The 27,520-nt window shown below is 39.4% G+C and overlaps 3 protein-coding genes and 1 pseudogene across 3 annotated transcripts; all 4 read right to left on the bottom strand.

Annotated features, from left to right (window-relative positions):
• Positions 1-1,804: 1,804 nt before the first annotated feature.
• On the bottom strand, positions 1,805-5,066 carry LOC126793312 (exocyst complex component EXO70B1). Its single transcript, XM_050519785.1, has 2 exons — positions 2,880-5,066; positions 1,805-2,072 (listed from the first exon to the last, which is right to left on the bottom strand). Exon 1 carries the CDS (start codon positions 4,837-4,839, stop codon positions 2,902-2,904), a length of 1,938 nt encoding a protein of 645 aa, XP_050375742.1. The 5' UTR covers positions 4,840-5,066; the 3' UTR covers positions 1,805-2,072; positions 2,880-2,901.
• A 3,960-nt stretch (positions 5,067-9,026) lies between these two features.
• On the bottom strand, positions 9,027-10,266 carry LOC126795339 (uncharacterized; annotated as a pseudogene).
• A 5,413-nt stretch (positions 10,267-15,679) lies between these two features.
• LOC126794967 (uncharacterized) lies at positions 15,680-19,516 on the bottom strand. The gene is made up of 5 exons (XM_050521771.1): positions 18,891-19,516; positions 17,192-17,769; positions 16,895-17,077; positions 16,596-16,794; positions 15,680-16,507 (listed from the first exon to the last, which is right to left on the bottom strand). The coding sequence occupies exons 1-5, from the start codon at positions 19,426-19,428 to the stop codon at positions 15,825-15,827; spliced, it is 2,181 nt and encodes a 726-aa protein (XP_050377728.1). The 5' UTR covers positions 19,429-19,516; the 3' UTR covers positions 15,680-15,824.
• Positions 19,517-21,337: 1,821 nt separating this feature from the next.
• On the bottom strand, positions 21,338-23,353 carry LOC126794271 (uncharacterized). Its single transcript, XM_050520936.1, has one exon. The coding sequence runs from the start codon at positions 23,351-23,353 to the stop codon at positions 21,338-21,340; it is 2,016 nt and encodes a 671-aa protein (XP_050376893.1).
• Positions 23,354-27,520: the final 4,167 nt, after the last annotated feature.

The following is a 27,520-nucleotide window of genomic DNA, read 5'->3' as shown; positions in this document are numbered from 1 at the left end:
AATGGATCATGAGCCTTATGCAGATTGCCAAAACTGATGTATTTTGAGGTCCGAGTTCGTTCATTTGCTGACAGTAAGATATAGGATTCAAGTTTATAAGGTGCATAAATCAAATACGATCAAAACGGAAGTCAAAACAGTTGGAGAGAATAAGCACATCCATAAGCAAACAATAATTCCCTACTTGCTACGCCAAGAACATCGAGTGTAGACATGGCACGTTTTATGGTCACACTTGCCTCGCAGCAAATGGGGACATTGTTTTTGTTTTGGTAAGGCTTCTTTTTCTCCCGTAGAAGGTTCTTTCGTTCTTATCATTCAATCCAATCCTACGGGTTTGGATGTGGACTCTAAATCTGTTCGTGTTTACATGTAATTTGGACACAGAGGCTAGATAATAAAGTCTTATCAAAATCTAATAAGCTTTTCGAGAGAACAATCAAAAACACTTTTGACAATCGAGTGACTGAAGTCACTGTCATGACTCATGCCACCAGCTTGGGAGAGATCAATGGGTGTTAGTTAGGAAATTGTGGAGTGTTTTCTTGTTTATATGCTAGAAGAAAATCTGAGAAGTGCGTATTCATTTGTGATCCTCATTCACTATATAATGCCTCCATCACCACATCATTATTCACGACCATTTGAAACAGGCAATCGTCAGAATTGATCTGAATAATTTCACTCAGTTGGACACAGTTTTCTCCTGTAATCTTATAGAACCATGTAATAAATAATACTTCTCTTTTATCTTTCACTGTGTTATCTGAATCTTCCTAGTTAATATATACTTTACAGTTTACACTACGGTTAGAGGGCAGACAAGTTTACTCATTTGAAGCAAGACAACGGTGGAAGTTTCTCTGCCTTCTCCTGTAAAGATTGCGGAGCTAAGAAGTATTCGAAATCCAAAGTTGTCATTTGCCAAGTTTAGTATTTGTTCTTAGGCTAGCCGTGGAAGTTTTAGGCCTTTAAGTCCCGTTGCCTGCCTTAGATCCTTAGTTTTCGGTAGATGAAGGCCGAAGATGAAAGGGATGTTCACACTCAAGTAGAGACTGATGATAATTGTTTAAATATATGGTTTGTTTGATACAGTTAGAAAATGGTTGTGGCCATGACTACGATGCGGCGGGACGGCAAATAAAATGGCAAAATGCTAGCAAATCTTGGATCGATGCATAATAATCCATGGAGCAAATTGCCAAAATTTATGTGTTTTTAGGGTCTGAGTTGATTGGTTTTGCCGACGTTAGGATTTGATGTTGTATGTTTATAACTAGATAAAGTGATAAACTGAAAAACTGTTACTTGCTTACGAGCGGCCTACAAGTGAAGATGAAGACAAACATCGACGAGACTAAGCAGTGGCGCAAGCAAACAGCAATAACAGACTTGGTGCTCCAAATTTAGACATGGCACGTTTTATGGTCACTTATGCCTCGCAGCAAGTGGCTTTCAGTGATCCAAATCAGTTGGGAATGGCCAACAGTGTTTTTGTTCTGGTAAGGCTTCGTTTTCTTCTCCCATGTCGGTTCCTGTGGTAGGAATTCAGTCACAAGGCTCTTTCTTCGGATCATAATCCAAATCCTACCAGACCAAACAAGTATGATACGTTTTCGGATGGACTCTCTGGTTTGTTATTGTTTTCCCCTTAATTTTGTTAAGAGCGTTCGAACTTATGGGGGTCAATATATAGGAGGAAGATGGGTTGGTAAGGTCTTGTTTGCCTGGAGTTGCTTCTATAACCATCAAAAGCTAAAAGCAATTCCGAAAATCAAAGACAGTTTACGAAAGAGGTTCCCAGAGAATCGGGGTGGATGAATCCACTTTCTTGCTTATATGCTCTACATAATCAAAGAGATTCTGATTTACATGATCATACACTACATAATGCTCCAACAATACAACGAATCATATTTAAATGCCACAAACACGAACTCTGAATCCTCTCTTTTCATGACAACTATCTTGAATCGCTAAACACCCTTTACGGGTGAATCTCAATATTGCCCAACTGATGATGCTTCACAGTTCACATCTTACAGCCTCCTCATTTCGCCAAGACCATTGTTCTATACAAAATCACGTTATGTCATTCTCAATAATATTAGTCTCATAACTTCCATCAATATATGATTTCAATATCCTCAAAATGGTTCTAGCTTAAATGATAGTCTATCCCCACTGTCTGAACAAAGATTTAATTAACTACCCATTCAACAACAAAAAATTAATTAACTACTGTACATTGCGCAATTACAAGGTAAGAGACAAAATCTCTACAGTAGTTAGTGTTTTTAACTTTGGAAACACCGTCTAGTAATAAAGATACAATGGCCCCAATGCCTTATATTTATCAGTTTGTTTGGAAGAAGTAGGTTCTAATTCTAAATCTAGCATGTTGATACTTCAGCTGTAAACAATACTAGAAAAATGATCTTCATTCAATCATTCAAAATATGTTAGAAGCTTCAATCAGATTAGAAGTAAAAAATAAAAAATAAAAAAAAAGTAGAAGAAAGAATGCTTCTGAATCCTTTTGTATATCACTAATATACTTTACAGTGATGGTTTTCGTTCTTCTGAAAGCAGATAGCCAAACCGAAAGCCTGCTGACGAACCATGGCAAGGAAAATACATGAACCATGAAAGAACCAATGCATAGAAAAAAGGGTAAAATCTACATAAATGTACAAAAATTATTACAGTACATAGAGTTGGACAATAGCTTTTACAAAACCTGTGTTTATAACATCAAAACCAGAAAAATAAATAGGTATCATAAAGCTACAATCTTTTTTTTTTCCTTTTTTTTTTTTTAACATTTTAGGACGCTATCCCAAGTTCCAACGAGTCCTTGTTCAAAGCAGAGGACTAACCTGTTACACGGGCGAATGCGTACTATGTACTACTTTTTCTTCTAAGATGGTGCAGGACACAAGGTGTCCCTTCGAACAAATCTAACACATAGCTCTCCAAATCATCTGCGGTGTACTTTATATATTTCCCAACATGCCTTCCACTCTCTAGCTGACTCCCGAACCTCCCCATAAAGGACCGATAAGCAGGAATCACCTTCTCCGATATAGATATCCGAAGCTCTTCACGCAGCTGAGCATCGGGGACCTTCCAAGCTGTCTGGGTTTTATACAGCTCTTCAAAGTTGGCATTGAAATTCTTAAACCTCTCTTTCAAAGCCATCTTCGAAGCATTGCTTGCGCTGCCGCCCATCCCTTCATCTTTCAAACAGGACAGGGCCTTGCTCCAAGCAGCTCTAAGATAACCAGTAGCATACTGGCGCACCTGGCCACGGCGTTTACGAACCCAATTATCTCCCAAGAGCTTTCTAAGCTCAGAATCTTTCACTTTCTGCACTAAGTATTGAATGTTATTCATCATAAACACACATTGGAGTGCAGCATCCTCATAAACCTTAGACTTCTCCAAAAGATTGGACTCCAAATTATTTATCAACATCAAAAGCCTACGTCCTATCGGAGACATACTTTCTATCCCCAAATCATCATTTGGCAAACCCTGCAACTCATCATCTCCAGTATCTAAAAGAGAATTCAGAGTTTCACTATAATCAACCAGCAATCTGACATAGTTCATGACATACCGCGAAATGGGGTGAATCTCCCCACTCAGCATTGGTTTCTTACTGGCCTCACCCTGCACGGCATTCTCAAATTCAGCAAAGGTCCCTGTAGCCGCATCACCGAGTCCATCCAACACTCCCTTTGCCTCGGCAACAACAAATTCATCACTCACCAGGTGCTCCAAGTCCGGATAAACATCGGCCAGCACATCATACATATCCAGAATCCGAAACAGCTTCTCCGGAGACCTCCTCCCAATGGCAACAGCCTCTCCGAAATTCAACAGCTGCATAATGCAGCCCTTGGTGGTCTCATTAAAACATATCTCCCTAGTCTCATCTGTCCCCTCGAAAATCTGATCCGAAAGCCTCCTCTCTCCGATTAACAAAACCCTAACTCCGATTTTCACAGCGCGTATCCACTTCTTCATCTTCTCATCCAGCACTTTCCAATCAATCTTCTGCACCTCCTCAATGCTCAGCTTCTCAACTCCGAGAATCACCAGACACTCATCCAAGGCGTCGCGCCGGACACTACTGTACACCTGAACACACTCCTTCTCATAGCCGGAGCGAATCATCCGGTAGGCGATCTCCTTCAACTCAACCACGGCGTCGGGATTGATCAAATCAACACACACGTCATCGCCTAAGCTGCCGCCGCGCTCGTGGAACCTGCCGCCGTCCATCTCGCCGAAGCTCTCGAACTCCTCGGCGAAGTCGCCGTCCTGCGACGCGAATGACAGCGAGACGCGGCGGATCGAGCCGTAGAGGCGGTCGGAGTCGAGCGGCACAGTGTTCCGGATCAGAATGTGGCGGAACTCGTCCTCCAGCCGCGACATGGCGATTTGGATAGCGTTCTCGGCCCGGTCCGAAACCTCGTGATCCGACCCGACCGCGAGCCCCTCCATGAGGCTGAGGATCTCATCCACGGCCATCAAATACTCCCCGGCCTCGCTCGGCGACTCCTCCCAGTTGACAGCGCACCTCATCGCCTCGGGATTGGACTCCCACCGGAGAATCACCTTCTCCGCCGCCTCGAAGCGGTCGTCCTCGGCCTTGGACTCGTCGCTGATCATGCTCGTCAAATTGGAGAGGCGGTTATCAAAGGTGGAGAAGATCAGCAGCATATCCTCCCTCACCTCCTTCGGCGCGTTCCCGAGGCTCTTCACAATATGCTGCGCCGCCGCCAGCACCCGATCCTGGCCTCCGCCGCCGCCCGTCGTGGTCGTCGTCATAAGAGTGGAGTTAGAATCAACAGAAGCAGAGATCGGAAAAAGTAGAGAGGGAGAGAGGTGGAATCAGGATTCGGAAGAAGAGAAATTGAGGGGTGCGGAGGAGACCATGAGGGCTATTTGGAGAGGTCGCGTCTGCTGTCTTCAGTCTGCAACTGAAACGGAAATGAAGGATTGAAGGGGGTGGGGGGGAAATGACGAAAATGGCCCGGAGTCTTCTCGTTTGGTTAAGCCGGCAGCTTTAGGTTGGATGGAGTTGGACAAGAAGGAAAGAAATTTGAGAGAGTGGCTTACGGAAGACGTGCGTGTGATCTGGTGCGGAGCTGTGCACCTGATGTCACGTCCTTGACCGCTGTAAGCTGTTGATTGGAATTTTGAAAGATATTTATTGGAGATTAAACTCATTAAAGGGGTTTAATTGTTTTCACATTGAGATAGATAGGGCACAGCACAGTCTAGAATCTTTGAGACACAGCGTGTATCTCGTTCCGGTTTGAAACTAAAACAATGGAATCATTCTCTTCTCTAAATATTAAATTTATGGAATTTAATTAAATTTCTTCTTATTTTCTTCTATCCAAACACAACATGCTTCTGTTATCAATTTTATCGGCTCCTCAAGTTGTATTTTTCGAATTAATGATAGTGCTCACCTTCTAACTACTAAGCAAAGACTTGGACGAACCGATGTACTTGCAATCAAAGATTGAACATTAAGAGTTGGTCTCATTGTTGTCTCTTTGCATGGCTTCCGTAATTTCGAAGTTAGGAGGCTCTTAACTTCTGTTTGGTTGCATCAATGGCCACAACTGATACCGTGGGAGAATTGTTTCATCAAACAGTTGGCTCAAACATGTCTTCCGGGAACAAGATTTTGTTGCTGATGTTGTACAGGATACGATATTGGCTTTTAAGTTTGGACTCAATCACTGTCTCTCTCGCGCAGGTTTTACTTTGTATTTTGATAATTTCGGCTGTGGTTGTTTTATAGGGAGCTTGTAATTTTATTTCACCTTAGACTAAGAGAATCATACGAGGTTAACTCTCACATAAACAATGTCCTCACCAAATATCTTTGGCCTTCTTAAACAAATTTCCATCGGCCGAAGTTTATGACATAAAGTTTCATCTCTTCGCTGTTGAATCTTGAATGAGTCGGAAGGTTACACATTGGACTAATCACATTGTACCACTGAATACGACTTTTGTGATTGTCAACTTCAACTCCAATAGTTGACCCCAACAAACAAAAAACTATAGATACATGACCTTGTGTAGGGCATGGGTTCGAAGCTATCTGCCGCACCTACCACGTTAGGTTACAAATTCTAAAATCCAGAATCTAAACCCAAATCCATGGTGAAGTCCTTGGAAGTTCTTCAAGTCGTTATAGAAGGTTACACCAAACTGAGATCGGTTTAGCACATGCATAGAGCACCATGATATGAATTAGATTATAAACCATGTGTAACAGTCATGTTTGCATATCAAATGAATTACCTTCTAAAATCTAAACAAATCAGCACCTAAAACCTTGAGGTAGGACTTTTTAGCTTAATTGTCTCCATCCAGCCATCAATTATGAGATAATGTCATTATTAATATCCAGTCTCCATCTATAACAGTTTTGTAGTTTTGAAGACTAATGCCCCGTTTGGGATTGATTCCTGGCCTGCTTCTGAAACTGCTTCTGCTTTCAGACTTAAAGTATGATGTTTGGTAAAATCTCTTAAAACAGCTTTTGGTCAAAATTGCTTCTCCTAACAGCTGGTTTTAAGAAGCTGCCATTTGGTTGCTTTTGGAGGTGCTTTTGGAAAACAAGGAGCAACAGTAACTCATTTAAATGAATTTGAACTTAACTACCAACTATATCCTCACTCTAGTACGATTATATATATATTTCAACTTAATTATAGTATTTATTTACAAATAAAAATAAATTTTAACTTAATTATAGTAAATCTAAATATTAATGAAAATTTACGATATATATATATATATATTTCATTAATATCAAATAGTTCTTGGATATCTATGACATCGACATAATTTCTTATAAAATTTTAGTTAAAGATCATTTTGTTGGTGCATAAAAGGTTGGATAGTGTTTATTCAAAGAAAAAAAAGGTTGGATAGTGTGTAAAGTTGGAATTGAGTTGGAATTATCCAAGCTATAATTTGATTCATGTCCAATATAGTAATCATACACAACCACAATACTATTTTTAGCAAGCCCCTTCAAAATAATTCAATCTCAATTCTCAAAACACTTTTCAAAAACAGTTTACCAAACACCTCAGCTGATTCCTCTCGCAGCAGCTTTAAAAGCAATTCTGCTCACAACAGCTTCAAAAGCAATTCTACCCACAACACAGCAATCACAAACTGGGCCTAAGATTCAACTAGTGCAGCCACGGTTCCAGTTCACACGGAAAATTGAGAATGAAATTTGGAAGCATGAAGTCATGGCTAAAAGTCCAAATTATCAAACTCTTCTAGACGTGACAAATTACAAGCTTCAGTTGCTAAACATTAGGCTAATATGAAAGCAAAATAAAAAAAGAAACAGAACTGAAGGAGCTACTACGCTTAGTGCAGACTGTGATTGAGAAACGATGGCCAACATACCAAAATGAATACAAATTCAACAATGATTCTCTATTTTAATGGGAAAATAAAAATAAAGGAGAAATGTCTCCTATCTGAGTTAGCTACCTTGGAGTTAACCTCCACCCTAATAGCATAGGATTTGAAAGTTCAATCAAACTGGTCAATTTTAACAACCTTTTAGATGACACAGATTCTAATACATCAAACTTTAGCCAACCGCAAGAATTGATTCCAGGACCAACCCTCTCTATGTTACTTGTACGTTGCAACAAACACATGGATATATTAACAGTTCCTTTGTCAAAAAGTGATGAATCAATGAATCATATTAGCACTAAAGATGTCCTTTTGTACAACTAGACCAGGATTTTTCAACCCTTCACACATTAATATTTCGTGCATGCTGGGAAAGAGAACATATTTGCCACTTACTGCTGTTGCATCAATTTTTCTACACAAAGGAGCCATATTGTTCGGTCTGCATCACATGAGCTAGGCTTAGAAGCTGTTATACAAAGAAACACACCACTCAATTTTTTATACAAGAAATCAAATATCGCAGCAGTGACTCCATGAAACTCACAAAATCTTACATGGATTTGTGGTGCACTACACTGTTCCCTGTTCTATCATATGATTTCACACTTTCACAGTATCCTTCCACAAGGTGTAAAGTTAAAGAGTATAGGCACTTCAGTTTAAAGCATCTTACTAATGGTTTGAGAAAGAAAAGTAAGTGGCAAAAATTCCATATCTTTTCATTTCATATAGTGACCACTCATCTTGCAAACACTATTTTCACAACCATGATAACTTTTTTTTCAATTGCTCAACACTTTTCGCCATTGCTTCAAAGCGCTATATGGTGCCTAAACCCACTAATTTTTTCCTACGTCCCCAAATTGACTTTGATACTGTAGCTCTAAGAAGTTAATTCTGGGCTTCTGGTAATAGGATCATAATCCATGAAACTAGGTAATGAAGGAAATTAAAGGAATTGCAAACAATAAATTAGATAAACATGATATTCATTTCATTTCCCCCCTTACAATAGTCTAAATGCCTTATATAGTTGTTCATACCCCAACCCTAGTTTGGTATCCATTTAGCAAAAGACTCGATCCGGGTCCAATAACCAGCTAATAAGTAAATAAATACACCAGCCCAAGATAATATAGGGTTTATAGAATGTTGGTCCTAACATCTGGCCCATATATGATTGAGGCTTTTCCATATCAGAATAATAAACGAATCAGGCAATTCCTGAAATTCGCAAATAAATATTTCCTTTTTTGTGATTACATCAATCTGAGATCTGCTATCACAGATTCACAGTCAACATGATCTTAACCAACCATAATAAAAACTAGATGTATAAACTTCTCTCATTCTGTACTCAGGAGATTACTGTATAAATACTTTAAGATACACAAACCACAGGCCTGTCGTATTACATTTTCAAGAGGAACTCCTAAATTTTAACTGCTTTAGATATTTGGGGTAGTTAAAAGCATCAATGGCAATACGGACACCAAAGTGCCAAACATACAACCTAATGATAGAAAAGTTTTACATTTGATCTGGCAATAGTCATCAAAACTGTACGCACAAGAAATATTTGAGTGAGCCCTACCATTTTTTATCTGCTGCTGATGGGGTATCTACATTCTACAATGCATTAGCATCTTGAGATAAATGATCATTTGATGCTTCACCCTGAGAACGAAATGATAATGCAGAATTAGAAAACCTAAACAAGAAATTTGTTTCCATTTTATCACATAAGATGAGATGAAGGGGAAACTGGAAAAATGAGGCTTTACCACATTAGAAAACTGATCCCTAATGCAATGCATGGAATTCAGCATTGTTTCTAGAGTATCATTAGCCAACTGAAACTTCACTTCTGTTATGAAAGACTGAGAATCCTTTAATAGCTGCGGAAACAGAACTACAATTACAAAGCATATAAGACTCCGATTCACATTTCTACCACATTGAGAATTCAACCCACTACACATTACGACATAACACAAATATAGCAGTACCTTCAAGTTGATAACAGCAACAGGGTCAGCAAATTCTGCCTCCGGAATCTCTACGTCCCACGTCATCGTCTTCAACCGCGGCAGACCGCCCTAATTTTTCATAAACATTTCCAAACAAAAACGTTAACAGTCCAAACAGTCCAACACATCAAATTAATAGCATCACATAGAGCAATGCAGAGCAATCACAATGTGTATAACCTGGTCCTCGAGTGCATCTTCCCGCCATTCTCTCTGAAACTTCTGCAGCAAAAGCGTCAGCAGCCTCTGTAATTCCGGCACCACCTCATCGGGAAACAGGCTCTGAATCTCATCCCTTTTCACATTTTCGTACACGCATCTCCGTATCAAAATCCGAAGACACACCAAAAGCTAGGATAAAAACCCCAAATTTTAAACACCACCAAATTCAAAAAAGATTGAAACTTTACAACAGTGACAGTTACCGGGTCGAGATCCGATTCGTTTTAAAGCTGGAGCATGTCTCGGATTATGTCCCGGTCGGCCCGGTCAAGACCGGTCTTCCGGGTCCTCCAAAGGGTTTGAAGAATGTACTCCACGGAGTTCTTGGAACCAGTAGCGGTAAATGGCCCCATAAGCTCAGCTCCATGCTCCTAAAACTTTGGCGGGTTTAAGCGCCCTGCGACTGATTATGGGGTTTAGGGATTTTGATTTGGTTTGAAACGACGCTAAATCAGGTCGGTTAAATTGAAGCAAATTGCAGTTGAGCCTCTATACTTTTCATTATTCGTCAAGTTGCCAAATTCGAGTCTGATATCTCATTCCCTATGCTCGCTCTTCAGGAAACATTTGGGATCATTGCAAATGATAAGTACATGATTATTTTTATGAAGAATTCTTCCCAAGTTATTTACAAAAAAAATCTAATAGGTATTAGAAGCTTCTACAACTATAAAACTGATGCATCCAAATTTGATGGCATCATACGCAGAAGTCTAAAAGTGAGAAAAATGAGGTAAAACTTTATTGAACTTCAAAATACTTGCACATTATAAACTCCAACTGCCTCTTAAGGGGGAGGACCAGAAAACGCAATACATCTCATCTAAGACTCAATCACAATAGGCTGCCAAGCACCATGTTTGCATTCCTTTTAGTATGCGGTACTTGCAAATTTGGATTAGCCACAAGCAAAGATAACAAACAAGTTTCATAAATATGTCGCGAGAATCGTAGTAGTTGTGATTGCTAACCAACTGCTTCTGAACCAACCAATAATCAATTTCACACCATAGATGGTAAAAACAAATTAGCCACCACAAAAGCTGATACGCCTCGAATCTTTTACTCTTTCTTACGGTTTTATTTTTATCTTCAACTCGTATCGATAGTCGTTTTAAGTGTAGTGACTCTCAAAGTTGATTTTTTAATGGGTAAGTTATTCGAGAAAACATCTTTCACAAAAGTTGTGGACCTCGTCGATACGAGTTCGTAGACACGCGGCATGCCCAAATCAAAGTTAGTATGAAAAAGTTGCAAATCACAAAGGGGTTTGAGGCATTTTTGGAAATTTATTTTGGGTTTTGGGTAGTTTTCGGATCCCGATTGCTATCTAGGACAAGAGATGTAGCATGGTGGTGATGTTGTGCTCATTGGCGACGATATTGAGGTGATGCTGGTGTGCATTAGAAAGAGGGAAGATCTGCGACACTGAGAGTAAGTTGGGAAAGATGGGATTTATGTTGGGCCTCTTGTTTTGGGCTTTGTGTTTGGGCTTTTGGGCCAAGTTTTATTGTTGTTTAGTTCTTGTTCTTAGTTGCAAGTTTAGTTTAGTTTTTGGATCTGCATCTCAGATCTCATATAAGTCATTGCTATTTAGAGTCAGAGTTGTCGTCATGGATTTTGATGGGTGGTTGGATGCAGGTAGTTGGTTCGTTGTTACAAGTACCCTACTTTATGCCAGCATTTGGCCATGTGGTATATTATCAACATGTGTTGAGGATTCCTGGAGATCCTAAGATGGCCCACCCAATGAATTTTTATTGTGGTCAAATCTTGTCCCAGTAATTGCTACATATTTTGGTCAAGTTAATCTGATTGGCTGCCCAATTCGGCTTCCATCAGATCCATTGCCTAATTCGGCTTCAGAGTGAGGATAAGTAGTTTGATGTTGTTTGCTTGTAGTTGTAATCCCTTAGTGGGTGTTGTGATTGCTCTGTAATTACAGTTTTATTGAATGAAATTTCGTGTAATAAAAAAAAAGTTGGTCTCATTATTGTCTCTTTTGCATGACTTCCACAATTTCAAAGTCAGGAGGCTCTTAAGTTCTGTTTGGTTGTATCAATGGCCAGAACCAATGTCGTTGGAGAATTGTTTCATCATGCATGTAGGGGCGGATGCAGGATGTATAATTCGTCTAGGCTAATTAAGTGTGTCGATACAAATTTTTTTTTGTCAATATTGTTTTCAATTATTTGGCTTTCTTTTTCTTGATCAAGGAGCATATGAGAAAAGAGAGAATGTTAGTGCTCGAAACGGGATGCAACGACTTTCTCACATAGAAACTTAGCTAACTCAACTAGAGAACAAGTTGTCAAACAAAGCTCATATAAATAAAATATAGGTTGGCAAGTTTTCGTCTGGGCTTAAACCCATATAGTCTTCAATATAGATACACCACTGCATGCATGATATCAAACATGTCTTCCGGGAACAAAATTTTGTTGTTGATGTTGCTGCGAAGACATGATACCGTAATACCCGAGATTTTTAATCTCGTTTAACCGACACATTAGGACTAACTAATTGACATTTGTCGAATAACGTAGTTTAATACGTTGATATTAAACATTTAAATTACACGTTGTCATGAGAAATTTTCTGACGCTCTATTTTGTTTTTCTGACCTTTAAAAATCATTTCTTGTGTTTTAAAATGATTTTCACTAAGTTGTTTTACGCGACTTAACTTCGGCCTTCGGTTTAACATTGTGAAAGATCTACCATTATTAATTTTCTCACCTATTTTGGGCTAATTGAAAGCCTTTTCCCTTCTTTTCAGCTCAAGACTTGAGCCCAAATCCTTGGCCCAATTCCCATTCATTTTAAGTATGCCAACTCAACTCTCTCTCTCTCTCTCTCTCTCTCTCTCTCTCTCTCTCTCACATTAGCTCGGTAACACAGCAGAGCTTTCTCCCTCTCTACGTCTCCTACCGAAACCGACACCGACCACTTCTTCAAAACGCCACCGTCTAGCAAGAAATCTCACATACATCAATACCATTAAACTCATCTCTTTCTTCTCTACAAAACCATATCAACAAAACATAAGCTTGTTCTCGATTTATGCAAATCAGAGAAGGAAGCAAACCACCAATCTCCATTGATTCCGGCGATTCCTTCAACTCAGGTAAATTCCTAATCCTCATATGGGTGATTCAAGTTCCATATCTTTATACCCAGTTCAATCATTTTTTCAATTTCTTAATTGAGGCCTAAATCTCCTTTTCTCTCTCTCTCTCTCTTATGTTCCTCATCATCACCAACATTGTCGTCCTCTTCCTTGTCATCAACAATGTCGTTGGATCTCTGACGAGTCTCTTCAGACTTCATATGGCAAGTGCACCGATGACAGATTTTTCATCAGTTTTTTTTTTGTGATTTTGCTGCATCATTCCTGACTTTTTACATTGTTTTTCAAATGGATTTTGGTAACGAAGTAGAGAGTTCTCAGATCCCTGATGTTCCGACATTTGAAGTATCTGTCAAGGATTCTGACAATGGTTCTTTTGAGGGAACCAAACTCAATGGGGCCAATTTCGTAAATGGAAATGACTTATGGTTGCTCATCTTCAAGGCATGCACAAGATGGGGCATGTCACCGGCGTCACTAAAGCTCCTAGTCTTGAGGATATTGTTGCCTACAATAAATGGGACGACGACGATGGTCTTGTCATGTTCGTCTTGTGGAAAGCTATGAATGATGCGATCATTGATATGGTGGAGACATGTGCCACTACGCATGCAATATAGGAGACACTAGCCAGCTTATATACTAATGACTCTGATTTCATACAGGTTCATGAGTTAATGTGCACAGCTTTGGCTATACACCAGGATGGTAACCGGTGGCACACTATTTCACCAAACTAAAGAATATTTGGGCTGAGATTGATGTGAAACGTCCTGCATGATCAAAAATCAAGAGGATATTATTTGGTACCACAAGGAGAAGGACCTTGAACGAGTTCACCATTTCCTGAAAGGTCTTGATGCAAAGCATACCAGTGCGAAAGGCGAATTGCTCCGAATGACCGAACCAGCTAGCTTACTCACCGCTTTCACCTATATCTGAAAGGATGAGTCTCAGCATGAGAGTATTCTTCAGGCACCAGCTATTGTTTCCAGTCTTACTGTTCATGCTCAATCTCTGGCACCATCCCTTCCGCAAGCAACTTCTGCTCCCCTTCATCGACAAGGACCACCACCAGGCTTCGGGAATCAGCCCCGCCCTCCTTGCTCTTATTGCCATGATACTAACCATGCTCGTGCGACATGTTGGAAATTGTATCAACACCTTAGGCCTAAGAGGCCTAATTATCGTTCCCAGGCAAAAGCAGCTCTTCAATTAATTCCGGAACCAGATCTCTATGGTGTGGTTGGGCATGATCATCATACCACTGGAGGAGCACTTACAACCTCCATCATTGGCCGTGGTCAAATTGGTATGGTTTTCAATATTTCTCACTATGTTAGTTTTGATACATGGATTATTGATTCTGGTGCATCTGATCATATGACTTATGACAAATCTTATTTTACCGCATTGTCCCCTCCACCCGTACCCTATGTTACTAATGCTAATGGTGAGGCATTCCCCGTTTTAGGGATAAGGTCCGTTCGTATTACTCACACCATAGAGCTTCACAATGTACTCTATGTACCTGTTTTATCTCATCATTTGATATATGTTCCCCAATTGAACACTGACGCTCTGTGCTCTGTGACCTTTTTTCCTATGTATGTGATATTTCAGGATCTTCTCACCGGCAGGGTAATTGGTCGGGGGTATCTGAGGGGGCGGTTGTTTCATCTGGATTTGACATACGCAGGGGAAAAACCAGGGGGACAGTCTCAGACCGCTTTACTCTCCATTTCTGACAAGCTAAGTGAAGTTTGGTTATGGTATCGTCGCTTAGGGCATCCATCTTTTAGTGTTATGAAAAAATTCATGCATACTTTATTTATTAGTGTGGTCGAGTCTTGTTTATGTTGTGAGACATGTGTTTTGGGCAAGAGACATCGATCTACTTATTCCCCTAGTACTTCTACTAAAATTTTTCTTCATTTTGAATTAATTCATTATGATGTTTGGGGACCCTCTAAAGAGTCTACTGTGTCAGACATGCGATATTTTGTGTCATTTATTGATGATTTCACACGTCTTTCATAGATTGTTCTTCTTAAAAATAAAGATAAGGTTTTTCCAGCTTTTCGTGCCTTCCATACCTCTGTTCAAACACAATATAATGCCACCATTCGAGTTCTTCGTTCTGATAATGGAGGAGGGAATATGTGAATCATGTCTTTCAGGAGTTCTTTAACACACACGAAACTGTTCATCAAACAACGTGTCCTTACACACCTGAGCAAAATGGGGTTTCTGAAAGAAAAAATAATCATTTACTTGATATGGTTTTGTGTATTCTTTTTAGTGCTCATATGCCTAAATACCTTTGGGGTGATGCTGTCATTACTTCCGACCACCTCATTAATCGTTTTCCATCTCGTGTCCTTCAGGGGAAAGTTCCCTATGAGGAGCTTGCATCTCATGTCTCATTACCCTATTTTCATAATCTTCCTGCCCGTGTTTTCGGTTGTGTTACTTTTGTTCATATTCTACAACATCAGCGTTCTAAGTGGGATGTCCGGGCAGTTAAATGTGTGTTTGTTGGGTACAGAGGACATCAGATTGGGTACAGGTGCTATTATCCCCCTACTCGGAAGTACTATGTCACTATGGATGTTATTTTTTTAGAACATGAGTTATTTTACCTCTCCTGATACTGCTCTTGAAGGAAAGAATTCATATTTTGAAGAGTTGTATCATTGAGAGGGGGAGACAAGTGAGCCAGTCGATATGGTAACAGGTTCCGTTCAGATTACCAATGTGTCAGCTACACAAGCACCACCGGATGTCGTCACTCTAGAGATTCAAGCACCAGAAGTAAACAAACTCCACGTTAAACACGACCTAAAAATAACAGCACTGACAAGTCTTCAGCCTTACACCTAGGGCATTATTAAACGAAAAGCAGTAAATGCAGGGAGTAATTAAATCGTAATGCTTCAACAAGGAACAGAAAGACAATCAAGAACATCCTTTTGGAACGACGAGGTGGCCTGTCATATGCCAACTTTCGTTTCCACCAAGATGTGGACAAGGGCATGCCTTTGTGAATTCTTTGTGTTTAAGAAGGTTCCGTGCTGCTCTGTTTTGCATAGTTGAGAAGCGTGTCCAAGTACCCGTGGAATTTTCATATCTACTGTGTGTGATGCGGTTAAACGTCTTCACAGTCTTGTTTATGTCATCCAAGTCGATGTCGATCGTGAAGATGTCTCCATAAGGCCTTGCTGAATGGACAAAAATAGGCAAAGATATGGGATCAACCGAGACTCCAGCAAGATCTGAAGTTACCACAATGCTAAGACCATCTGGACTGAAGAATGGATGGTTCACATGCCCTCCAATGTCATTCCCACTTGTTATCACTCTTATGCACACATGATCTGGATCATCAGGATTAACTAAATATATCGCAAAGTAACCTGAGTCTAGACCATGGTCTTTTTCCGGTGCACCTTCAGGCTTGTCGCGGTTTGACGAAAATACTATCCAATTTCCACTAGGAGACCATTGACATTGTGTGTCGGTCCAGTTCCCATCTGTTAGCCTTGTTACTTCTGCTCCATCAAGCGCGCCTTCTTCTGCGTTTTCCATTATGTATAGATTCTTGTATCCATCTTTTGTTGATCGGAAAACTAATCTCGTCCCTGTTGCAATTTTCGTCCCATCAATACACGGATTGGCAATACAAGTTAAAACAACTAACCATCTGTAATTTTTATTTTTTATGATTACCTTCTGGATTGGTGGATGGGAAGGCATTATTGAACCCATCAGTGAGCGGTTGAGTTTGCCTTCTACCCCTGGACACATTTCGAATGGCGTGGATGTCTACAGTTTCATCGGCACTGAAAGAAGGTCCTATACATACATATAATGTGTCTTTTTTATCACACTGGTTCCAAACTGGCGAGAAGATGCTGTTTGGAGTTAGCTGAAACATAATTGAAGTTATTATATATAATTAGCAGCTGTAACATAACAAATAATGTACCCATCAATACCAGGCAGTCAGGCACTCTTGTTATATGTACCTCGTTAGCTTCATATAGACGTTCGTTGTCAAGTACGTAGACGATCTTGAAATCATTGTCAACAAATGCAAGCTTAGATCCATCTTGGGAAAATGTTGGAAATCCTCCACCGACCCTAAAGAGTCCTATATTTCGATCCGGAGAAATGACTGTTTGAAACTGTCTTTTGATCTCTTCTTCATTCTGTCACAAGTAACAAACAAACAAACAATCAGCAGTGAGCTGATCTTAGGTTAGACATGCATATGATGTCTTAGAATATATATGAACTCGATCAAACTGGTTGGTAGTACGTACGTCAAGAACGTCACTCGTGCAACGGTGGTAGCCGATCCGCTTCCCACCACCTATCACAAAAGGGTTGAAATGGTCAGCCATCGGTCTGGTTTTTTGAGTGATTTGCTTGGGTTCTTGTCCTCCTTCTGAAGAAAAAATCTCTATATGTCGATATTGTGCTTCCTCACGAACATCACTGAACTTTGAGTTCTGGCGAATAGTGGCAACAGCTACTGTGGTGGCGTTGATGGCTGCCGGTGTGAAAGCATCAAAGCTATCCGGGGTCACGCGCATAACAACACCACTGCTAATATCAGCTCGATACACGCCCCAAAAATTGATTACTTTCGAATCCTCTGTTGTTGTATGCTTATGATCATCCTTGCGGTGGAAGAATATGACATCGTCACTTCCCCAAGTTGGCCACCCGCCATTCTCTACAACCTTAGTGCGATTGTAGGGCTCCTCTACGTTCATGACATAGATGTTAGTCCTTAGATCTTCGATTTCGCCTGCCCACCCACCCTTCTTTCCCTCAAACGACGCCACCGCTATCTTCTTCCCAGACGGTGACACTGAGGGGCTTAAATCAGCATGCTCTATTTTGAGGCATAATAGATGAGAAGAAAATCAGCATTAGTTCATCATCATGTTAAAAGAAAACCCGCATGGAAAATTCTATAATAGCTACAGTATAGCATGCACACATTTACAAAAATGTGAGAACACATTTGTTGTTAAAGTCCCTTATAATATTAAGTCCTGTTTTATGTAATTATAGTTATATTCATGTAATTACATCATTTACAACCTTATTACAAGTTTTGGACAAACTTGTTCTTAATGTTGTAATTTTGATTAGAAATAGGTAAATTCTGTGAACGATCATTGCAAAGTTGTTCTAAATTTTGTAATTTTGATTTGGTCATTTGTAATTTTTGTCTAAATAAATATAAAATGTATGTTATACATCCTAGTGCCATAGCTAGATTGTCGATCAAAAGTTTTACTACTCTTTTTACAACTTTAACGACAATTTTATAAACATTTATAAAAAATGGATGTATAACATATAAGTAGGGATGGCAAAAATACTCAGCGAGTAGGGTACCCACGGGTATTCGATCCTATTGGAGGAGTGTTTCGGGTAAAATCAGGTAATAGGTATGGAGATTTCTGCTATTCGGATAGTGGAAACGGGTAAGGGCCGGAGATAATATTCGATCCACATCCTCATACCCACCCATTAATATATTATATATTTAATATAACTAAGTAATCTATATTCACTTAAATAAATTAAAAGACAAATTAAATAAACAAAAAAATATCAAAATATATATTGTGATTATTTGCATGTATAACAATTTTTGACATAAAAAGATGATTTTATCATGATATTTTATTTTAATTTTATATTAGTGTACTTTACTGTAATTTTTAATATTAAAATAAATTGTTATTAATAGTATTGAAGTGGGTATTAAGACGGGTATGAGAACTTAATCCCTAAGATATGAATATGAAGAATATCTAGTATAAGATCGAGGCCGGTACGGGGATGCAAACGAATTTAAGTATGTATATGATTTTTCAATCACCTAACCCTACCCTCCCCATTGTCATCCCTACATATAACAACACATTTTAGAATTTTCTTGTTATATATGTGTGTGCTTGTCTATATATAGTAGTAATAGAAGTAGAGGAGAGTATGAACCTCCTGGTGTGAGGCGGTCGGTTTTTCCGGTCTTAAGATTGGTTTTATAAACGGCAGTCCAAGGCTGACGACGTTCAGTAGCAGGTTCCTTGGTGCTGACAAAGATGAGATGATCATGGGTAAAGCAACCACTGTCTTCCATCCGAACACCATTGAATGGACATGGGGATCTGGGGAAAACATCTGCTAAGCTGTACACTTCGAGTCTGGGTGGATTGACATCTTTGAAGCGGAGAGCTATGTGAAGCAATTCGAGGTCTTCTCGTTCAGAGACGAAAACCATGCCTGAGACACGGCCGGAATTGACATCATCCTGGTTCCGTCGGAAAGCCAAACTTGTGTGGTTGAAAATTTTGATAAGGGCGGCGGGTGGGATGTCTTGGCCACTGTAATTGTAGGACTTCCCATCAGTCATGCGATGCTCGAGCTCATCATCTGGACTCGATGTTGGTGCAAGTGGGCAAGAGAATATGTCAAGCGGCACCGGTGGTCGGTATGTTGAAAAGAAGGCAATGCTACCTCTCTTTTCTGTCTCCATCGGTAATTTGCTTCAAGTCCCTAGCTAGCTGCCTTGGAAAATTTAATATAGACCAACTGAGCAAAAGGAAGAGAAATGCACTGGATCCGAGCAAAATGAAGCTGGGAGCTCAACTAATTTCAACGACTGACTTTATAGACTTAAACAAATTTGGCCCCATTAAATTTTCTCTAATTTTATCAATTTTAATAAGAATCAAGTCTTTTTTTTTTCCATTCATGTTGATCTGTCATTATAATCAGTTTATTCCATGATTATTGACCATAAGAGTCACATGGAGGAGCTCCGGATTTGTCGGAGCAAATGCAGATATGAAACTTAGGGTTTCAATTGGCCGTGGTGTCCTCTTCTTCGGTGGAGGCGCTCGATCGTGCCGGGAAGTGAAGCTGAGCAGCTGTGGGGGGAATTATTGAATATTATGAAAGTCAATGCGAGTTCAGTGCGTTATAAAGTTGACGAAAAGTAACCGCACAATAATGATAATAATAATAATATAATATATTTATTTTTTTCACACAAACCCAGACTTTTCCTTCACCACCATCGGACTACCCAATACCCACAGCCACAAGCCATGGCAAACTCCATCTCCATAAAATAAACCAAAACAAAAACATCTCAATCCACTCTGATTATATTTGGAAATAGCTAGAATAACATCCCTAAACCCACATAGCCATGATAATCCAACAACACTATCCATCCAATTATGTGCTCTCAATTAATCTCACCCATCTCCTACTTCCAAACGGACCATACCCCCTCCAAAATTTGCCTGCTTCTACTACTTTGATTTCGGCCAACGCTTCCTCAGATCATTGCTCTTTCCCCATCCAATCCCCCATCACTAACAACATCGTCTCCATTCTTGGAACTTTCTCTAATAATTCGACCAAATCTTTCTCACCCAGCAAGCCACCCGATAGAAGGTTGGGAGAGAAAACAAAATGACAGCCGATAGATGATGAAGAAGAAAAGATGAAGTAGAAATGGATGTCTAAAAATGTTTTTCTTTAGTAAAAAACTGATAAAATAAAATTAATTAACATTAAAAGAGTCAAACTCCTATTAAATTTTCTTACTGGAACTCCACGTGTAAGATTTTTATTAGTGGCACATATTTGGCACATCCAATTTTGGAACAGGTGATGTGCTCCCCCAACGGGTTAATGGAGATATAAATACAGGCAATAATTGCAGCAATTATGGGTGATAAATGAAGACCATCTGATTTCAACTATAAAAGACATCAGAAGTTGCAAGGTAAGACATTGAATTCCATTTGTATCCGCTTCTCATATCAGAAAGAAACTGACCAGAGTGTTGGAGAGTTTTCTGCATGTACCCCAATCTCTGACGATTAATATTCGTGTTAAAAGATCCACTTCCGCTCCAATCCGAAACTTATTGGTGGGTGAAAGTCAATCCAAAATTTTCCATCCAACAATTGGTGTCATTTGTGAGAAACACTTTTCCCTTCAAAAGTGATGGCGGAAGCTGGATCAAACGAATTCTCATTTTTGTCACTCAAGATTGGAGGTGACATCATTATCAATGACGTTGGCTATTTTAACGAATCACCACGCCCTCCCAACAGTGGCGGATCCAGTAATTAAAACAGGGTGGGACTTGACTTTCCACCATAAAAAAAATTCACGATGCAAGAGCAATATTATATATGCAAAATACTAATACACCTAGAAAGGGGGGACGTAGTGAACCTTACCTTTTAAATACAAGTTTACACAAAATAAGATTCACAAAAATTTCTAGATGTAACACATCACAATTAACTAAATCTAACTCTACGAGTACCTGAAAGTTTAAATTTGTTTATCACAAAGTCATTGCTAATAGAATTAGCATAGTCTTTCTCAATGTAGAGGACCATACAATCACCTAGAAACTCTCATTCCATCTTATTTCTAAGCTTGTTCTTGATGTAGTTCATGGCTGAAAATGCTCTTTCAGTTGTTGCTGTAGATACCGGAAGAGTCAAAACTAGACAAATCAATCTATAAAGCATTGGATAAAATTCTGACTTTCTTGTTTGGACCAACAATGGACACAGCTCACAAATAGATGAAAAATTCTTAAACATAGCATCATCAAGCATGTCTTTTTCATAGTATGCACACTTTGACTCAAGAGAAAGCATCTCACCATAATCAAAATCTTCAGGATAATATTTTCTTGCAAGATCAAGAAAAAGTTCAGTTTTAAACTTACTGAAATTAGAATGAGGATCCAAGGTTGAAGCAAGACTAAGAAGATCTGTTGCTTGCTCTGAAAATCTTCCATCCAACTCACTTAGCTGAAAATCAATTAGAGCATTAAATATATCAACACGGTAATGATGCTCATTAGTGATAGAAGACCGATGAGATGTACTAGCATGCATATCAGGCATTTTAATTTCATGTTTCTTACAAAATGATTCCACATGTTCAAAGAAATCAGCCCATCCATCTTTCCTTAGGTCTCCAAGCAATTCTTTTGTATGTTTCACAAACCGCATAGCTTGAACAAAATCAAGAGACTTTTGCTGCAATGTCTGAGAAAGAGTCTCAGTAATTTTCATTACCTTGTTCATGAGAAGCAAACAAAAAACAAAGACAAACTTCCGCATTGCTTTGAGAACATCTCCAGCCTCTCTTTGAAGATCCACTGGTCCCTGCTCACTCATATAAACAAGAGTTGTTTTAGATGCACCAAAAAATTCAATCAAACCCCTAATTGAACGATAATGTGAGCCCCAACGAGTAGCACCAGCTTGTTGCATACTAAAAATCTGATTGGCCCCTGTATCGGTTTCAAGTTCACCACAAGCCACCAAGTCTGCAATTTCTTCTTTTCTAGCAGCTTTCAAGGCCGAGTGACGCTTGCCGGAAGAGTTCATAAAGTTCACAATCAAACTTAACATGGAAAAGAATTTCCAAATTTCATGTACCCCCTTGGCAGTAGCATTTAGTGTTAGTTGCAGACGATGAGCAAAACAATGCACATAATAAGCATAAGGACACTCTTCAAGAAATAATGCTTGTAAACCTTTATAAATGCCTCTCATGTTGCTAGCACCATCATAGCCTTGACCACGCATATTTCTAACTTGAAGCTTGTCCTGAGTAAGAACCTTAGATATTTCATCTTTAAGAGTTTGTGAGCTTGTGTTTGGAACACTTACAATCTTAAAAAAACGTTCTCGAACCTTACCTAGAGAATCAAAAAATCTTAAAATAATCGCTATTTGTTCCTTATTAGAAACATCTATAGCTTCATCAACAAGAAGACAATATTTTGCAGCCCCAACTTCTTCACAAATCATACCCCTCACTTGGTTACCAAGAATATTAAGAATGTCTTTTTTAATTGAAGGACTAATATACTTGGAATTTTTAGGAGCATTTTCTATAACTCTTTTAATATCTAGACTAACTCTTCTAAAGGATTTGATAAGCTGCCTAAAAGGTCCTTGATTCAATGACTCTTCGGATTCATCATGGCCTCTAAAGGCAATTCCTTGGCTAGCTAGATATCTAACACTCTCTATAGAAGCTATGAGCCTTAACTGGTTATCCTCTATATCTTTTGCTGATTTTGAACTAAAGATTGGCTCAATTTGGCTAGATGGGTTTCGTAATGCATCCCACTTTTGCATTGCACTATTATGTGATGATGTAATTCCTCCTACATGATTCAGAAAAGCATTATCACTAGGCACAGTCCTCTTCCAATTTTTGAACCCTTCAATGATGAATGCTTTGTTCAAAGGATTTTCAGTAGCAAAAAGGAAACAAGGAAAACAATATGCCATATCCTTAGCTTCTGAATACTCAAGCCATGGATTATCTTTAAACCAAGAAAACTGAAACTTGCGTTGTTGATAACTAAATTGAGAGTAAGGGAACTCACATTCAGGTTGCATTGGTCCCAACAGACTATATGCTCTTCTGATCGAATCACGTTCATTGACAGGATATTTCCATATAGGGCAGCGTTTTCCTAGGTCACGTTCAATAGCATTGGTATTATTCAAAGAGTCAATACCACTGCTTTGAATCTTAGGAGGAATTACTGGAGAGCTTGGTGTTGGAGCATCACTAGCAGTAGCATCACCACGATCAGACTTTGTAAAGTATGAACTGATCAAGTTTTTCTTCCTTTTTTTGGTTGCTCATTCGACATGCTACAATCACCTATACAATATGAATTAAGAAAATTTTGTTTAGGAATTCTGTAATACAGTCAGTTATAGCACACACAAGTACACAACAAATAAATTAACAATTACAAAAAAGAACAACATGTTAAAGCACAGCAAGACCCCAATTCTCAAACACCAACTTTTAATCCTTTTGAGACTTTGAGATCAATAACCTATTCAAAACAAATTGAAAAGTTATAAAATGACAAGAACAATAGTTTAAAAGTAACAATGGAAGGGATTGACAGCTAATAAGATATCCCCCAATCCCTAATTTTAATTTAGATTGAACACTTACAGATGGTCCCGAGATGGAGATGATGAATCAGTTGTGGAGTACTTGAGTGGCGGGAGATATAGGATGATCGATTGCTTCATTTGCTTAGATCAGTTGGATGGAATCGAATCATAGAGTCACAGAGATAAAGTGAAGAAGTGGGACGACAGCGACTTGAGAGGAGAGAAGTCAGAGAACTGAGAAGCACCCTTTTTCTTTGTTTTCAACGAAAGGGAAAAGAGGAGACTTTTAAGTTGGACTTGTCCTTGTTTAATTGAGTAAGTCCAAATAAGTCCAATGCTATGTGGCAAGCCCAAGACCATACAATCATCAAGATCAAGTCCAATATTAACCAACAGATTGCCTGGGACTTGATCATAATAGATATCATGTACCCTATAAAAAACCAATACATACACATAGGATTTTTTTTCTCTATAAAATTTTGGGTGGGACTTGAGTCCCACTCTTCTTAGGCATAGATCCGCCTCTGCCTCCCAATGAGGTTGAGCAGATAAAACAAGAGCTCGAGAAGCTTCGAAAAAAAAGTGGGACCAAGAAGATCCTGCCAAAGGAAATTCGAGAAGATGTTGCATCATAATACTACTCATTTGACGACGAGATCAGTGATGCGTACCAGTATAGGGAATGGCGGATCTCATGGTGAAGATATCTTGATCTCAAGGAGATAATCAAGTCCGTATGCGCCTGATGTAAGAATCGAGGTGGCCAGGGCCCAAGGAAAGAATCAGGGCGGCCAAGGCTCAAGGAAAGATTCAGATAGGAAAAGATGGCTAGAATTCGAGGAAATAATTGGGTCGGTCAGGACCCGAGGAAATAATCGGGGTGGCAGGTCTCGAGGAAATAATCCGGGCGGCCGTGCTTTGAGGGAATAATTGAGGCAAGACGTAACACAGCTCTAGATCTGGATAACATTTATATACATGTTGGGGACATGACTGAGATGCATACATGTTGGGGGATGGCTATATTTTCACATGCTGGGGCATGACTACATTTACGCATGTTGGGGCATGATGGTAACTTACATATTAAGGCATGATCCACGTAACAGATGCATAAATCCGCACACCAAATTGCATGGGCACAATTGATCAACATTTATGTATTTTTCATACAGATGAATCTTTATGGCAAGGGGCAACTTACAAATCTGGTTAGTTTTCCAAATATCTGTTTCAGGAAATTACCCGATTTTAGCTAATGATGACACAAATCCATGGGGTGGTTTATATATTGGTTACCCTTTGGATGATGCTGATAGGGAGACTCAACCCCGCCACCGCTAAGAGGATAAACCGTACGAAATACGGGTTGAAGCCTTGTAGGCTTAGTCCGCTTGTGTATATGTTTTTCTTTGTTTTATTGTTCCAACCATTCCAAAGAAATACAAGGGGCAATGTGGTCTAGCGTTATCCATGATGGTAAAAGAGACTTTTGTTGGTAAGCAATGCGAGAGGATGTTCATCTAAAAATGTTCAATGAAGGAGTTTTATAAATGCACTGGCAGAACTTCTGGCAATTGCTAGCCAAACAAAATCTTGAAAAGGGCGAGGGAGGATGTGATATGTTATCTGCATATGACCTCCAAGAAGTCGGACAACGCAATTCGTGGTTAAACTCAAAACCTAAAAGCGGTCGGAAATGGCAATCCAAAATCATAACTATTCGAGTTGAAAGGAATTGGATAGAACAATTCACGAATGAAAAGCGCAATCCGTGAAAAAGAGCAACTCATGAATGAAAAGATCATTCCGTGAAAAAGAACAATCCAGTATTAAATCAATCCCTAAATGAGGAGAATAATGCTGAGCAGAATAAAGATTGTGGAGTTCACGATGAAAAAAAGAAATTCCAAACGAAAATCCTCTGACTGAAAAAACTTGCTTGAGTAGATGAGGTACTAGTCAGCTAAATCGTCGACAGGGTAAAGTCATCAACAATGTTGGAAGGTGGCGAGCGACATAGATAAAAAATTTCCTTTGGGTAGAGCCCAAAGAGAAAATTTAGGGGCATTGTGGGGGGAATTATTCAATATCATGAGAGTAAATACGAGTTATAAAAGACATCAGAAGTTGCAAGAAGGTAAGACATTGAATTCCATTTGTATTTGCTTCTCATATAAAAAAGAAACTTACTAAAGCGTCGAAGAGTTTTCTACAAGTACCCCCCCCCCAATCTTTGACGATTAATATTCGTGTTACAAGATCCGCTTCCGCTCCAATCCGAAACTTATTGGTGGGTGAAAGTCAATCAGAAATTTTCCCCTATAACAACAACTGTAAGTGGTGTCGATTAAATCCTTTTGTCGCAATAGACTAAGAGGTCGCGGGTTCTCATTCTAAGTTTTCGTGGAGCTGACGAGTGAGGTTGTGGATGTCGGAGGTGGTGGGCATATATTGGCGTTGTGGCATGGCTCGCTGATGTTGCTTATGTTGCAGCTATGTTCCGGGTAGCACATCGATATATGTGGCACCGCCAGTCACATCGACTGGAAGAAGAAACCTCTAGAAGGTGAGGTAGTGTCGTTGGTCAAACGGGTCGGGGTGGGAGCTGGCTGTGGAGCGTGTATGTTGCTAGCAGGATGACGTACCAGATCGAGGTCAATGCTAGGAGTTTGGTCCGGGATCTTAGACTTGACCTACTTTGGCTGAATGGGTCAGCCTTTGGCCTATTCGGACTCTGGGAGATGCTCTAATAGCTTTATTTTCACTTTTTTAGGTTCCTTTTATTAAGGTAGACTTATTGGCTTCAAGCCTCGATTCTAATAAAAATGGTTTTTCTTTGAAAAAAAATAGCAATTGTTCTCGGATAATCGATCAGAGGGAATGAATAGTTGCATTGATATCATTAATAGAATTCCTTTATATATGCATTACAAAGAGATCCTGAAGGATCTAGATTTCTTATATATTACAAGATACTTTATCTATTACAATAGGGAAAATTATAACATAATCACGGTTGTAGTAGGTGAAGACACATCACCGGGAACGACGGAAACGTAATTTCCTAGAACACTCCCCCTTATATCGTGTACCTAATATATCGTGGTGCATATGGTATTGCGTCGGTAAAATCTTTCCAAGTCAAACAAAAAACCACGTGGGCAAAACAAAAGACTTTGGCGAAGGAAAACTAGAGCGCAACGCACCAACTTCAAAACATGTTACGTATACTCCTCCTAATGTATACATCGTGGTGCATATGGTATTGCGTCAGTAAAAACTTTCCAAGTCAAACAAAAAACCACGTGGGCAAAACAAAAGACTTTGGCGAAGAAAAACTAGAGCGCAACGCACCAACTTCAAAACATGTTACGTATACTCCTCCTGATGTATACACAACGACTCTCGCTGATTAGTAACTTAATCATAGAAGTTGAATGCACATCTAGGTTGTCTTTAAAACCTTACAAAGAGAAAACTCAATGTTCAAAAGAGACAGAAGTACAACACATCCTTGCATTGATCTAAATGTTCTCATAGGTCGCCTCATTAGAAACCTCGCCAAGTGAAAACCCAATGGGAAAAAACATATCTTGGTCTAAGCAATGAAAGTTCATGATGTGTGAAAATCTGTTTTTCAGC

Source organism: Argentina anserina, chromosome 5 (genome assembly GCF_933775445.1).
Source record: "Argentina anserina chromosome 5, drPotAnse1.1, whole genome shotgun sequence".
Lineage (NCBI taxonomy): Eukaryota > Viridiplantae > Streptophyta > Magnoliopsida > Rosales > Rosaceae > Argentina > Argentina anserina.
The sequence above is the reverse complement of the archived record's forward strand: the minus strand, read 5'-3'. Positions and strand labels throughout refer to the sequence as shown.